Source organism: Lynx rufus, unplaced genomic scaffold (assembly GCF_022079265.1).
Source record: "Lynx rufus isolate CCGP_SWC_20201006 ecotype Redwood Valley unplaced genomic scaffold, mLynRuf1.p SCAF_1, whole genome shotgun sequence".
NCBI lineage: Eukaryota > Metazoa > Chordata > Mammalia > Carnivora > Felidae > Lynx > Lynx rufus.
The window spans coordinates 227,135,578-227,151,379 of NW_025814823.1; the positions used below are offsets into that span (position 1 = coordinate 227,135,578).

The 15,802-nt window shown below is 44.5% G+C and overlaps 1 protein-coding gene across 1 annotated transcript in view; it reads right to left on the reverse strand.

The window, feature by feature from the left end:
* Positions 1-15,802, reverse strand: part of FBXL7 (F-box and leucine rich repeat protein 7) — a 388,632-nt gene that overhangs the window by 277,862 nt on the left and 94,968 nt on the right. Inside the window, exon 2 of the mRNA XM_047074402.1 lies at positions 5,516-5,605. Coding sequence (XP_046930358.1) covers positions 5,516-5,605 — 90 coding nt within the window. The remainder of the gene's footprint in view (positions 1-5,515; positions 5,606-15,802) is intronic.

Here is a 15,802-nt window from a genome sequence, read left to right on the forward strand (position 1 = left end):
GAAATTCTTGGTAATTCTACATGACAATTATAAAACAAGCGTTAAAAATAAATCTTATTCAGAACCGAGTGCTTATAACCATCTTCGTCTTTTACTAAATTTCCATGACTCTGGGCCACACTGACCCCTTCCCAGTCCCCCTGTTGTCATCTGCCAAATGAAAACCTTTGTATCCCATTCTCAAGAGTGATGTGACAATGAAGCAGTTGAATAATGATGTTCATGAAGGCAGCTGTTCATCATGAAGTAATATGTGTCCCAACAATGTTTGCTGAATTTGTTGGATGGGCAAAAAGGCTTTTAGGGAAATGGAATCTACCTTGAATTAAAAGCATCATCTTTCTCTTTCTCAGTGACTCATGTGAATTTCGTTTGAGAAGTACACTCGAGTAGAAAGAAGAGGATATGAGGAAGACAAAGAGAATAAAACAAAGCCAGATTCCTGGGCATTTTCAAACTAACTCCACTTAGCACTGGTCTAATTTGGGCACTGAAAACATGTTAACCCATGACTGTATAAATAAACTGGTGATTTTAGGTACCGTGGAAAGAAGAGCACCACAAATCCTCGATATATCAACTCATTTCACGTACAGCTCAAATGAAACATTTTAAAATTCATTTCCTCCAGGGAGTTAATTAAACGGGCAACTTCACAAAACGATATTAGGTAAATTTTTTTTGAAACGCTATTTTATAACCAGGAAGTAACTTAAAGGTAGTGTTTCCATCTCCAGGTGAGAAGCCAACCTACACAAGTAGCTTGAGATCCTTTTACCCCTTCAAGGAGGTCCTCTCCTCCTACTGGAAGTACCCGCCTATGTGAACTCCATCTTTCTCAAACTCTTTTGAACAGCCTGCCTCAGCTCTGCCACCAGCTCGAGATGGGTAGAGGACAAGAGACGCACAAAACAGAATTAAATAGCTTCACGCTTAGAAGGCAGCAACTTTTTTAAAGGTTAGGCTTTTTCCTGATTTGACCATCTCTCACCAAAACAATACTGGGTCAAACTCCTGCTCCACAATTTATTAGGTGTGTAATATTGAGCAAATCTCTTTATTTCTCTGTGCCGCAGGGATTTCTTTGTAAAACGAGTGTATTAGATCAGAAAACTGCCAAAGCTTTGTAGCTCTAAAAATCCTATGATTCCATATTTGGCTGGCTTGATAACGACATTTATAAGCCATCGCACCTATAAATTGTGTTGTCAGTGAGTTCAATATCTGAACTTGAATATCTTTAGAGAGCAGCTGGAGGAAGCTGGCTCTTCCTCAGCCAATTACATTTGGCCTTTGAACTAAACTGTGTCACCTTCCTCCAGCTCAAGAGATGTCTGAGTTGTTGAGAGGCCGCCATTAAAGCCACACAGTCATAACCCTGTTCTGAGAAAGAAGCCCCAGCTCAGCTTACTATTCCTAGGAAGCTTCTTCACGATCCATGTGTGCTTTTCCAGCCATGGGCTGGATGTGGCTTTCATAGCTGAAAGTCAAAGGCCATTGCCTCCAGTACAAAAGAGAACACCCGTGGATGAGAAAGACTGGAGGAAAAAAAGTATAAGAGAAAGAATAGCAACACAACTGGAAAGAATTAAGCTGTGGCTTACGAAGCTGGAATGCAGATTTTGTTGGGAAAAATGGAACGTTTCCAGCTTTCTACACTTGAACCCAAACCCCCTACAGTGTCAGGAAATCAGGAACTTAAACTGTCACATGAAATATAATGGGCTTTAAAGAAGGCCTATACCATTTATCAAGGAGAAAGCACTGCAGGCTGCCAATTCCTTAATAGGGGTGTGGCTTTAGAATCACAAAATTAAAATGCACGAAGCTTTCGCAAGAGATTTTGGAATGGAAGGCTACCACTTAGGTAAAAAATACCACTGTCTGTTGGATTGAAACCAAATTGTATCACCATCTGTGCCCATCATGCATAGGAGAGGAGCCTTATGACCCAAAGTGAATGAGTGGGAACAACAGATAGACCGCAAGGACATAAGTCCTTACACTGATTAGAGTCAGTAAATGTGACCAATGTCTCAACCATTACGCTTGGTGGCTCAAAACATAAATCTAAGCTAAAGTTAGAGACTCTCCAGGAAAAGCTTAAAAAAAAAAAAAAAAAAAGGTTTTGAGAAACTTGCGGGTCTATCACCTCTCATGTCTTGCAGAACTTTCCAGGAGAGTATGTTCTCTGAGGAGTCCACTCTGACCAGACACCACGCTCTGGGCTGTGAACACTACTCGTCCAGGGACTCCTCATGATGCTTTCAGGGCTGTTCTGGCCCCAAGGCCAGAGCATCTCAGGAGAAGCTTTCGGCCAGCAGCCCTGCACTTTGGATGGCCAAGACCCATGCTCCTAAGGGGTCTTCTCAGCCCTGTTCGGGACTTCTTCCCAGAGGTGGGAGGCAGCGTTTTTCAAAGAACAGTTCGTGATGATTTAGATGGCAGTCTTCAGGTCACGCAGAAGCCACAACTCCCAGCTCCCCTGTCATGTGTATGCTTCAGTGAGTTTTAGTAATGTACCGTGCTGTGCAACTTGCACCACGATCCAATTTTAGAACCCTGTCATCTCCCTAGTAAGCCCCTCGTGTCTGTCACAGTCAGTGACCATCTCTACCACCAGCCCCAGGGAAGCGCATGTTATGTGAGTGCCCTTCCCTCTCCTCAGCTTCCACGTCCTCAGTTCATGTGCCAACAGGCATCGCGTGGGTTACCTACACGCTTCCCAGTAGGAGACGATGACTCTGCAGTCCGCCGTCCGGTGGAGGCTGGGCACAAAGGCGCCTGTGCGTGCACACGCTCCACGCTGGCCGGGAAATTGACGTGATACCTTCCCCATCCAGCCCAACAGGGAAAGGTCCAGCCCTGCTCCAAAAGGCTTCCAACCCAGCTATTCCCGGTTTGGCCACGGCTTTCAAAGGCTGCAGGAAAACCGAATACGGTCCTTCACCACATCCCCCATTTTTATAAATCGCTATCACTCAGACCTTGAAACTGATGATCCTGCCTGTGTTTCTTGAAGAGGATATCGGGAAATTCAGAGGGAAAACAACCTTAAGAGGATCAACCGTGGGAGAAAATGACGATAGTCAAACCGCTTCTGGGAAGCCAGTTACACCACTCACCCAATATTAACAAGACAGGTTAAACACCGTTCTCGAGACGGTGGGAAGAGAAACAGAGAAGCATTTTTTAACTGGCTCCTCTGTGGCACATGGAAGACACTGGCGTCCAGTCTCTGTTTCTTTGCCAGCACACTGCACACCGTGGTTACCAGGTGCTTTCTAGTAGGAGCAAACATGTGTACGACTGGCGAAATCCACTCTGGAGGTCACGGAAGGTGACACCCTAACCCTGAGAGGTATGGATCAGGATTCTGTCACCTGCGCTTTGAGAAAATTAGCATTACTGTCGTGCTCCCATCTTGACAAACCAGGCTGATAATGAGACGGTTCTGGAGCAAACCTCCCTACGATGCATTTTAATTGTAAGCGATACCCATGCCGAATTCATTTTAAAATGTTTTTGCTTCATTGATTAAAAAACAGTAGCAAAATGGATTCATACATAGAAATACTAAAAAAACACTTGATTTTGCAGACATGCAAAAAAAAATGGACAGCATCTCTCATAGGGATGGGGTCCAGTCACTTAAGAGCTGGAAAAAACAGTGCTATTAATTTAGCTCCATTGCTAAAAATGATTTCACCTGAACATTGAATTTTCCCATTTTTCTCCTGAATTTACTCTCAGAATGGTAGAAAATGCATTGTGACAAAAATATATAAAACACTGGCTGGGCCTGCATCAAAAGAATCTTCCTAAGGAAAAGGCAGAATAAAATGAAAATTTTAAATCCCTGTGGAGTCGGGGTTTTTTTTTGAAGCATAAAAAGCAGACGTTTCTAATGCATGAAGCCCCACAGTCCCTTCCCCCAACCCTTTCACCAATGTCCATACAGTTTTGTATTTTCCATTTTTGAAAAGAGAAAAGAGTAATACGAGAACTTAAATCTGGAGACAGAAACACACAGGGATTATCAACGTAGAGTCTTAACTTTCTATTTTCACAGCCACTCAAATTAGCCAAACTATGACTATGACAAAATTAACTGTAATCACGATGGAAAGAAGTGATCACCTTACAAAAACGTACATTTTTGATTACAGAAGACCGTAAATCAGTTAGTTATGTTGAAGTGATTTCCACTCGGGCTCCTAAGAACGGAGGCCTCAAAAGCAAATGTCTAGAATCAATTTACTTGACTTGCCCATTACCTTAATTGAATTTCAAGAATGACCTAATGCTCGTATTTGAATTAACAGGCAGAAAATTAAAATTGGATTTCTACCTGGTGCTTCGCTGCTCTGAGAAGAACACCCCACTCTGTTCGCCTTACCATGTTGGTAAAACAACGCTAAGGCATTTAAACACCAGGGAATATAACCCGTTATAAAATCTCTTTATACGTCAGCCATTTGAAACACAGCAAGTCAAAGAATACCCACAGAGGAGACACGCACAGCAGAGACCAGCCATCATCGTTCGTGCACACGCTGTCATACAGGAGCAACCAACATCAGGTCAAGGGTACGCTTCCCAATATTGCAAGCAGCTTAAATGAAGCCTCCAAACAAAGCCTGGAAATGTATTCCCACACACCCTGCACACTTCAAGGAAGCAGGCTGCACACCCTGTCATGAAAATCAGCCGACACCTCACAGATGTCTTACACTGGACCTGCGTTCAACAATTAATTTAGAAAGAACTCTTCTTCAGAAAAAAAAAAAAAAGAACTCACTTAATTGTGTTTCACATTAAAATAAAAACAACTAATTCCATAACTGGGTCGACCAGCCACTAACTAACTACCACAGGAACAGTCATTTCCACACCCAAGTAATGACACAAAAGCTTCCGGACTACGCAAAGCAATTAATTCCAACATCTGTTACTACATATAGTGAAATTCTGTATCAAGAACATCAGTGGAACGAATCTTTGTCCTGAGAGGCAGGACTTTCCACTTATTCTTTACGTAATCAAACAAATCTCTTTTCCTACTTCCAAATATTGGTTAGTTCAAATTCTACAAATCACATGATCGTGACCTTCCGTTGCCAAAATCCTGAATTCCGAGTGTGCCTATTTTGAAAGCTCTTCCGGGAACTTTCAACTACAGCACAAGAATTTGACAATCCTAGTGTTTTCCACGCTGAAAAACAGGATCTATAACGTCACGGAGGCTCGCCCAAAGTGAACCTATTCTATATTCACAAAATAACAGCACTGCCTTAGAATTGAGACACTTAAATCCTATGGAAACCCCTTTATCGGGCAGCAGCAGCAAAGCAGCAAAAAAGAAACTCGAGAAACCCTCCGCCTTCTCATTTTTAAGAATCTCGTATGCTCCCACTCGGTAGAACAGAACTGAGACTCACACATTTTATTTGTCTTCCAAAAATAGCCAGCACTGTGAACACAGGGAGAGAGATAATGAAGACCAGATGCCTACCTTCACTGGTAGCCACATTCTTCTGGGCTTGGGTCGGCGTGTGATCTGTACTTGAACTCACGTCGGATGAGATGCTTGAGCTGCCTTTGCCTGGAGAAAACAGGAATGAGCAGCTTTTGAGTTTTGTGATTTCAGAACCGGACCATGCCTTCTACTCTGTCCCATACCAAACCATATCACTTGTTTCCAAGAAAGGAGCCATAATACCAAGTATGGAGTTTATTAGGTTTCCTGCCTTATGCATTAAATATCTGACCCGTGTAAGAGTGGAACTAAAGCCCTATTATAATATGGCTTGACTGTAAACTCAGACAAGATTATAAAACATACGATAACGTAATTTCATTTTGGCATGCACGTGAATAAGTAAGGACATGTGGGAAACACATCCACGGCATTAATTTTTTATTTGCAACTATAAACTATACATTTCCCAGCAAAGGACAAAAGCACATCTAAGAATGAATGAGGCATTACCCAAACAGTAAGAGCCTGCTAGCTCCAAATAGTTGTGGCATCTTTTCTTTTTATGTTTATTTATTTTGAGAGCAAGAGAGACAGAGCACAAGCGGGGGGAGGGGCAGAGAGAGGGAGACACAGAATCTGCAGAAGACTCCAGGCGCTGAGCTGTCAGCACAGAGCCCGAGGCGGGGCTCGAACTCACCAACTGTGAGATCATGACCTGGGCCGAAGTCAGACGCTTAACCGACGGAGCCACCCAGGCGCCCCTATTCTTCTAACTTTTAAAATAAACATATACATTAATAGTGCTAAACATTCTCAAAATGTCACACGGAAGTCTGAAAATACGAAGCTGACTCACGGCCTCATGAAGGAAGTGCCAGTGACTGGCAGTGAGCAGAATTCTAAGATAACTCGCGTGGTACCTGCTACAGACGGAACGTGTCCGACCGCCCCCCCCCACCAATTCATCTTAAAACCTAACCCCCAATGGGATGGTATTAGGAGACGGGACCTTTCGAAGGGTATTAGATCATGAGGGTGGAGCCCTCATGAATGAGACTAAAAGAGACACCAGACATCTCCCTTGGTCTTTCCACGTTATGAAGACACTGGAGAAAGACAGGCATCTGTGAACCAGGAGAAGGGTCTTACCAGACACTTCGATCTTGGGCTTTTCAGACACCAGGGCTGTAAGAACTAAAGTTCTGTTGTTATAAGCCACTAGTCTATGGTATTTTTTAAATAAAGTTTGTTTGTTTGTTTATGTATTTATTTATTTATTTATTTATTTTGAGAGAGAGAGAGAAACAGCAGAAGCAGGAGAGGGACAGAGAAAGGGGAGCAGAGAACCCCAAGCAGGCTCCCCACTGTCAGTGCAGAGTCTGATGCGGGGCTCAAACTGATCAACCATGAGACCACGACCTGAGCTGAAATCAAGACTCAGGGCTCCAACCCATGAGCCCTGAGATCATGACCCAAGACAAAATCAAGAGTCGGAAGCTTAATAGACTGAGCCACCCAGGCGCCCCTATGGTATTTTGTTGTAGCAACTTCAACAGGCTAAGTTAGCTGGTGCTCGTGGCATGTCCTTAGTTCCCTTGAGCGTGGGTAGAACCTGTAACCTCTAAGCAACAAATATGGTAAATACAAGGGGGTGTTGAAGATGCAACTAAATTCCCCAATCACTTGGCTTTGATCAAAAGGGAGATCATCCTGGGTGGGCCTGGCCTAAATAGGTAAGCTCTTTCCAAGAGTCTAGAGGGAAGAGACCCTGCCCATTGGCCCCAAAGAAGCAAGCAGCTGTGAGTTCTACCGCTGCAAGGGAAACGAATTCGGCCAACACCTGCATGAGCATGGAAGAGACCCCAAGTCTCAGAGGAGCCACAGCCCTGGCCAATGTCTTGACTCATCTCTGTGACGTCCTGAACAAAGCTCCCAGCAGATCCTGGCCCAGAATTCCATCCCCAGGGAACTGTCGGGTAATAGATGTATCCTGTGTTCCGCTGCTCTGAGGTTTGTGGTGACTTGTCACACGGCGATAGAAAACTAATATAATGACCATCCGATTCTACCACAAATGCGCTCTTCTCGCTTAGCAAGTTAGGATCAAAACCCTTACATGCAACTGAGAAACACGTTCCCTGCGCAGTGATACGTGCCCTAGTTTCGTGGAGTGCAGTCACATCTAAAAACAGAGTAGAAAGTACAAAGGCACTTCAACTTAGGAGCTTCGGGGATTTGCTTGTGAATGTTGAGAGTACTGGAACAAGCCAAGTTCATGGGTGATATCACCTGAGCGGGGAAGTCAAAAGGCTGTTGTCTCCTTTCAGCACTGCCCGTTGTTGACTGTGACTCCTGACTCTGAAACAAGTCTGTCATTCCAGTTGTCCCGGCCCATTTCCCATCTTCCGCGCTCAGAGTTAGCCAAGGTGACGCATAACTCTCCATGAGTTTGTGTCTAGCCCAATTTTGTGGCCTGGCAGTGGTCGCCATTTATCTGCCACGGTCCACCTTTGGACAGGGTTGACACGTTGGATGGGCTGTGTAGTTTGAAGCCTGCCGACCTGCTCTCTGACCTCAGTCAGCCCCTACTCGTTTTTGACCTTGGCCACTCATTTCTCCTCCAGGAGGCTCAGTGTCCACATGTGGTAAGAGAGATGGGTGGACTGATTCCCAGCAGCTTGGATAATCTGTGATCCTAGGAGTCCCTCACAGTGCTCCTTAAACCCGAGCAATGCCAACACTCCCTTTGATACGGCAAAAAGCGTTATTGCCCACCACTGATGGAGACTTACATTATTTTTCGTATATTGGTATTTAGCAATGCACAAATGGAAAGCTAGAAATAAACTCCATACACTTTAACCCTGATTCAACCATGAGACCAAAACAAAGTAACACACTGAACACGAAAACAAGAAAGCCCATAAAATTCAAATTAACGGCATTAATTTCACGTGGCAGATGATGTCATTTTGCAGAGATTAAATTGCCTTTCAAAATGTTAACACAGTACCGGCTGCGAAAGCGAGTGTTCTCTGGGTTAGGGCGTGTCCGTGCTCCCCCTGGCCCGTGTGAGGGCTCAGCTGAGCACCACTTTCCTCCATCCAGAATCGGGAGTCCTCCCTCCCAGAGCAGGAAGACAGGTCACTGGGCCTTCACTCCGTCTGTTTTCCTCATGATCTTTAAGTCTTCTCCTCTTTTATTCCTTATTGGCCCCTAGGCATTGAAATAGAACTCCTATCTTACAAGATAGGCATAAACTTGGACAATGAAATCCTGTGGCAGAACTCATCCATAAAGGGGAACCAGGATACAACGATTTATTATTTTCATGCCTGTCATCAAAACGAAAGCCCAAAGCAAAATAAATTCTAGAGGAAACTCTCAGACAGGTCTGAAAACAGAATGCAGACCCCCTCAGGGGACCACAAACTCCAATTTAAGAAATGCTGGTCTGTGAAGAATGGGAAGAGGCTAAGAAAACAAATAATATTATCAATGATATTAATAATAACAGCTATGTATACTGTGCTGTGTAGCCTAGTAAATACTTTCTTCATCACATATTGACTGTGCCCTGCGGCTATGTTTTGCAATCACTTTTTCATTACTGCCCTCCCCCCGCAAGAAACCTTGTTAGACATTTCTCCCAATTACCCCAAAAGATATTGCAATACCACCAATATATTATATATGTTATGCACTGCGTATATACCTCTGCTTTTTACATTAAATGGGGTTCTCCCCACCCCGCATCAAGAACCATTTTTTTGTCCCTTTGAGAATATATGTCCTTTGACAGTAGAACACTGAGTATTTAACAAATTAACAAATTAAGGAAAGCAAGATCATAGAGAAATGCAGTCCATTCTTGTCATTCATGGTAGTTATGTTCTATAAAGCCACCCCAAACCATGCAATGACAAGAGTGTATCATTGCTTCTAGGGGAAAGACAGGGTTAGCTTTCTGCCAGCTGCTGGACACAACATTTTTGTCCGCCCGTCAATATATACCCTTGTTTCATGTGTGTTTCTATTTAAAGACACCTTATACTGCTGATTGATTCGCACTGAACTTAAGGCCAACAGAGCTATACCTCAAGCTTAAGTGAACCTTATCTAATAATACATGTGAGACACCTCCCAACCTTCTCACACCTAGGAACGTTAGACAGCTCTTCAGCATGACGCTTGAAGGCCACCTTAGAGAGTGAAACCACCGAAGAAATGCACACAAATTGAAAAACGTGGTGGTCAATAAGGCTGCAAAAAGGACATTTAGTCACAGCAGAAGAGCCAAAACAAGAAGACAGGCATCACCTTGTTCATCCCCAGCTGGGGACATGCACGTTGGGAGACTCAGATTTTCCTCACTCTGTTCATGTCCGCAAATGACCACGAAAACATGTATTGATTTGGGGGTTACAAATAAATTTCAGCAAATACACAAATTTGCAAATTATGGAATTCACAAATAGTGAGCATCAACTTATATAATCTTGTATTAAATATGGTTTCGCAGCTTTCATGTGGACCGGAGGGAGTATAGTCTGTAAATGACAAATCTCACATGTGGATTTGTAATTTACTGGTCTGAGGATTCAATAAAAATAACCCAGAAACAGCACTTAGGAAATACTCCACGAATCTTAGAATAAGTTCATATTTTTGGATGCTATTAAAATGCTCTTTGTTTCTACCCTGCTTCTGGAAACGTAACCATCTCCCCAGTGAGTTCAGGAAAAAGGTGTATGTTTCGGGGTGGGAAACTTATAACAGAAATGTTACAGGAGGAACTCAAGAAGGAATGGACGAGGTCGTTATGTGTCAAAAACAGGAATTGGAAGTATAACAATGTTCTTGCAAGCCAAGCTATGGCCTTAGAAAGATCACCCTACATTTCTTACCTTCAGACAATGTTTGGTTGAATAACTGCTGTCTACACCTTGGCCAAGTTGACACATAAAACTGTCCATCGGTGTCAGACCACAAGAGTTTTAATTCCATATCTACCAGTTCCAAGCAACGTGTCCAGGAGAAAATCTCTCTAATTCTCTAATGTTCATTGTCTTTATCCATAAAGTGGGGATAAATGCAAACAAAAAAACACTACCCATTTCCTCTATAAATGGGGGACTGTATCCACCCTTCAGTGTTTGGGGACGTTGCTAGGAGGAATAAACGGGATCCGGCTGGTAAAGCATTCGATCATGCCCATGGCTGTCAAGAGCCCACCCTGTGATTGTTTAGTACTGACCCATTTATTACAGCCTAATTTGTATCAGGAAACAGGAAATGAAATTTAAAACACTAATTGTTATTACACCATTACATGGATATATAGTAGTAAATAAATATTACACATGCATGTAAATTAAATTATACATACTTTTCATAACTGGCGAAAATCCCTCTGGTATGAGCAAAGCCGATAATTCTGCTATCTGACTGCTTTATGTAACTACATGAAAGTCTGTGTATTTGATCAATGGCCAAAACCCTCATTAGGGGTTATGAGCATATCAGAACTATGCCTGTTAGACTTGGTAAAGAACCATGTTACGCTTTATTAAATGTCCTCCCAATTGGGCTAAAGGCCCCAAAATGAGGATAGTTGAACCAACAACTAGGTATCAGATACAAATACACACCAAAGCAAGTGAAAACTAACTAGTGTGCTGATGTTGGTCGATGTTATTTGTACCAGATTAACATACATACGTGTAATTCTCAATCACAGTGTAGCGAAACCAGTCAGCTGATTGATTACCCCGGTCAGTTCGGACACACTGTTAATCCGGGGATGTTAGCAGAAGAAAGTGCTGGTCCTCTATTCCAGCCATGCTGTGAGAGCGTGCCAGGTTTCCACAGTGTTTGAGGAGAAAGACCACGTTCATTAAATGGGGATCCTCTCATAGAGAACGATTTTAAATCTCTTAAAGTTCCCATGTGTAAAACCTGCAAAACTAAGTCTCTTCTCTCTTTTCCTTCCCAGTGCCCAGGCTGATTTTGTAAATGCAGGTATTTAAAACAAGACAGTCAGACATTCCACTGTCATTTATTGATAACACGAGAAGGTAAAGGGTAGAAGAGACCAGATCAATCGATACATGACAAAAAAAAATGAACCAAGGGATCCTACGGTTTTGAACATTCTTAAGAGTCCAAGAAATTACCTGCAAAATTGATTCCTTATATAACTTCCAGATTATATGCATTGAATTCATTCCTGTGGGTTTCAGCCATGGACTTCGGATATGAAATCCACAAACCAGCATGTGGGCCCACGTGGGGGTCTTAGCCCGCTACATTTCCTGTTCCTCTCAGGTACCTTCTTTTCAAGCTGCTGCTGGCACACCCTGAGAGCATGGTTTAAAGACTAAATGTCTACACCAAATGAAAGAGAATTCTTTGTAATATCTCAGAATTAGATCACAGGAGTGGTGGGGCATATTTGTATGTTGAACTCACTGTTATTTTCCTGATTGTTACCGTGAGATAATTTCTTATCTTCTTTGGTCCACAGTTCAAGGGTCTATACATGCAGAATAATAATATTAGTTACCTCAAAGAATGATCCGGCTTAATCCCCAGCCCAGGTGCATACAGGGTTTGAAAAAGAAACTTGTATCATGAAAGCGTATTAGTCCTTTCAGACCACAGGGGAGAGAGAGATTTAACCGAGGAATTCTCCAGAGTCAGAAATCTTGAAGTAGAGGGAAAGGAGGGATCGGATCCTGAACTTTCTGCTTTATTTTATTATGAGCAAAAATCAGTCGATGGTGCCCTCTGTATTTGCTTCTCCCCCAGAGAAGACCGCAACAGGGGATGAAGAGGGTAAGAGGAAGAAAGGAAAGGAAGCAGAAGGGCAAACGTGAGTCCCGGTTCTCTTTTCATTTCAAGCCATTTAATGTCCTAACTAGTATCTTCCTTCCTCCACTTTCCCAAAGCACCTAGCAACTGATCTCAGGGCCACTGAGCAGCATACCGGCATCTATAACGTGTTGGCGGTCCAGGGCAGGGCTGGAAAACAAGACAGTTAAGTGAACACCTGCTTCACACCCCGGAGGTGTGCCGGTCCCTTCCTGCTGAGACGCTGTCATTCTTACAGGTTTATATTCAGCCTAAGAGAAGCCAAGGACGCTTTTCAGCGTTTTTCTCAATTGCTAAGAGAGGCAACGTCCACCCAAACACAAGATCTGGTTCAGAGTGGGGGCATTCTTTAAGTCCATGAAAAATAGGTACGACATAAAATCTGCCAGAAAATGTAAGTATTTTTAAGTGTACGATGTAGCGGCATTATTTACCTTCACGATGTCGTACAACCATCACCTACTATTTCCAAAACTGTGCATCACCTGACACAGAAATCCTGCCTCCAGGAAGTAGGAAGTCCCCACTCCACCCTCCCCCAGCTGCCGGTAACCTCTGATCTGCTTTCTCTCCCTGTGAGGTAGCCTGTTCTGGATACATTCTCTAAGGGGAATAATATAATATTTGTCCTTTTGTGTCTGGCTTACTTCACTTTTGCAAGGTTCATCCGGGGTTTTAGCACGAGTCGGCACGACATTCCTTTTTACGGCTGAATAATATTTCATTGCGCGTGTCTACCTATTTATCTATTTCTCTCTTGAGGATGGGCTTTTGTCTACCTACTCTTCCTTGGGCTATTGCGGGTCATGCTGCAATGACAGGGTGCTGGCTTCCACCGCTTGTGGCTTTTGACTCTCAAACTTCTGGTGCACGTTGTTTCCAGCCGAAATCAGATCCTGAGAGCTGTGGCTGGAGCCGGCGAACAAAGTACACAGAGTTCTTCCAGGAGAGAAACACAGGACAACCCCGCTGCTGAGTCAGCAGCTCCCCGACAGGCCTGCCGCACCCCCAGGAACGGAACGTCAGGCGGGGGGATACGGGGTGTGTTATGTTACCTCCAGGCAGGGCTGGATGGCTGCTGCCGCCAGTAGCGATGAACCGAGAACAGAAAACCAGCGCGCGGCACGGATGCTAAGAGAGCAGACACAGAAAGGCACAGAAAGGCACAGAAAGGCACAGAAAGGGCTTGGGGATCCAGACACACACCTGTGGCAGGAGCTCTGCCCTTGGAAGGCCTGCGAGGCTCAGACTGCACGCTTGGGGGCCGCCCCCTTCTCCCCAGATGGAGACTGTCTACACTCTCTCTCTAGGAAAGGCAAGAGCTTCTGCCTCAAGTAATTCAGGGCAGGAGGGGGTGGAGGGGTCCCACTCCCAAGTCACAGGAGCGAAACCACGACGTGAAATGCAAGCCCGGGGCTCACCCACACATGACCCTGGAGGAGACCGATCACTGAAGTGGTGTTAGCTTGGACGCCAAGGGCTAAAAAGAGGCAGAATTAGACAGAAATGTAAGTTGATCGGCAACCGTTCGCTGCACACCCTGTCGTTCTTTTTCTTGGGGGAAGAAAGAAGCCACACTCAGAGAAAAATCTCAGTTAAAACCCACCATTTCCGCACGCCTGCGGAAGGCTGTGATAAAGAAAAAGAAAGGGGCATGACTGTGACACAGTCCTCTCCAACCCACGGAAGGTGGCAGACAGCCACGTGTGGCCCCAAAGCACAGCGCGTGGTGCCGGAGGGCGTGGAGCCTGGCGGCAGGCTGCTGGAATAAACCCGAATCTTGGCTTCACTGCCAGCTGAACGGTGGAGCTTCAGGCAGCTTTCCTGACCTCCGAGCACCACAGTTACCCCATCTTTAAAGTGGGACGTTGGGAAATAGAAACTCACAGGGAGCAGCTGTGAGAATAAAATGACAAAGGGCCATTGCTTATCGTGGCATGTACGTAGAAAAGGTACTTAATACCTGCTAGCTGTTATTAACCATCTTCCCTATCGATATCCTCAATCAATAACTCAGTTTAATTCAGCAACGACATGTGAAAGCTACTGCACGCAAAGGACTGTGATTGACTGTGGAAAACGCAGGACGGTTTTGTATTGGGTTGGGGAGAGAAACCACAGGCACATGAATAGAACTGAACATAAACACAGTATATTAAGTTTCTGAATCAGATCATTGAGTGACATCCCCAAATACGATTTGATTCGCGGAGTTTCGCTGCTGTTCAGCGTGACTGCTTTTTCCATATACATAATGACATTAAAAACATGTAGAGTCGGGAGCCTGGGCGGCTCAGTCGGTTGAGCACCCAGCTCCGGCTCAGGTCATGATCTCGCAGTTCGTGAGTTCGAGCCCTGCCACAGAGCCTGGAGCCTGCTTGAGATTCTGTGTCTCCCTCTCTCTCTCTGTCCCTCCCTTGTACATGCTCTCTCTCTCTCTCTCAAAAATTAAAAAAAAAAAAAATTAAAAAATTAAAAATAAAATAAATATGTAGATTAATTGAAATCAATCCTATTTGTCTTCTCTACGGTATCCTCAGCTCCAAGTGGGCAGACCCCTTAGCCTCCAAAGCAAGCCTGTGCTTGGCATATTATGGGCACTCAGTACACATGTTAAATGAGTTGGCATAAGAGGAAGGTCCTAAGTGAATACGCTGGAAATTTCTTTCTTTTTCCTTTTTTGTTTTTAAAAAATTTTTTTTTAACGTTTATTTATTTTTGAGACAGAGAGAGACAGAGCATGAACGGGGGAGGGGCAGAGAGAGAGGGAGACACAGAATCGGAAACAGGCTCCAGGCTCTGAGCTGTCAGCACACAGCCCGACGCGGGGCTCGAACCCACGGACTGTGAGATCATGACCTGAGCCAAAGTCGGACGCTTAACCGACCAAGCCACCCAGGCACCCCTCTTTTTCCTTTTTTGGGAGAGAGCACTAGTGTGCGCACCAGTGGGGGAGGGGCAGAGAGCGAGGGAGGGAGAGACAGAGAGGGAGGGAGGGAGAATCTTAAGCAGGCTCCAGGGCAGAGCCCAACTCAGGGCTGGATCTCACCACCGTGAGATCACGAGCTGAGACGAGATCAAAAGTCGGATGCTTAACTGACTGAGCCCCCCAGGCACCTCTGGAAATTTATTTCTTTTTTTTTTTTTAATTTTTTTTTTAACCGTTTATTTATTTTTGAGACAGAGAGACAGAGCATGAACAGGGGAGGGCCAGAGACAGAGGGAGACACAGAATCCGAAACAGGCTCCAGGCTCTGAGCTGTCAGCACAGAGCCCGACGCGGGGCTCGAACTCACGGACCGTGAGATCATGACCTGAGTCGAAGTCGGATGCTTAACCGACTGAGCCACCCAGGCGCCCCTGGAAATTTATTTCTAATGGAATGGCCCCATTTCTGTAATGTTTCCTAGTAAGCACTGTCCCTTCCTTACAGACGCCACTCAAATC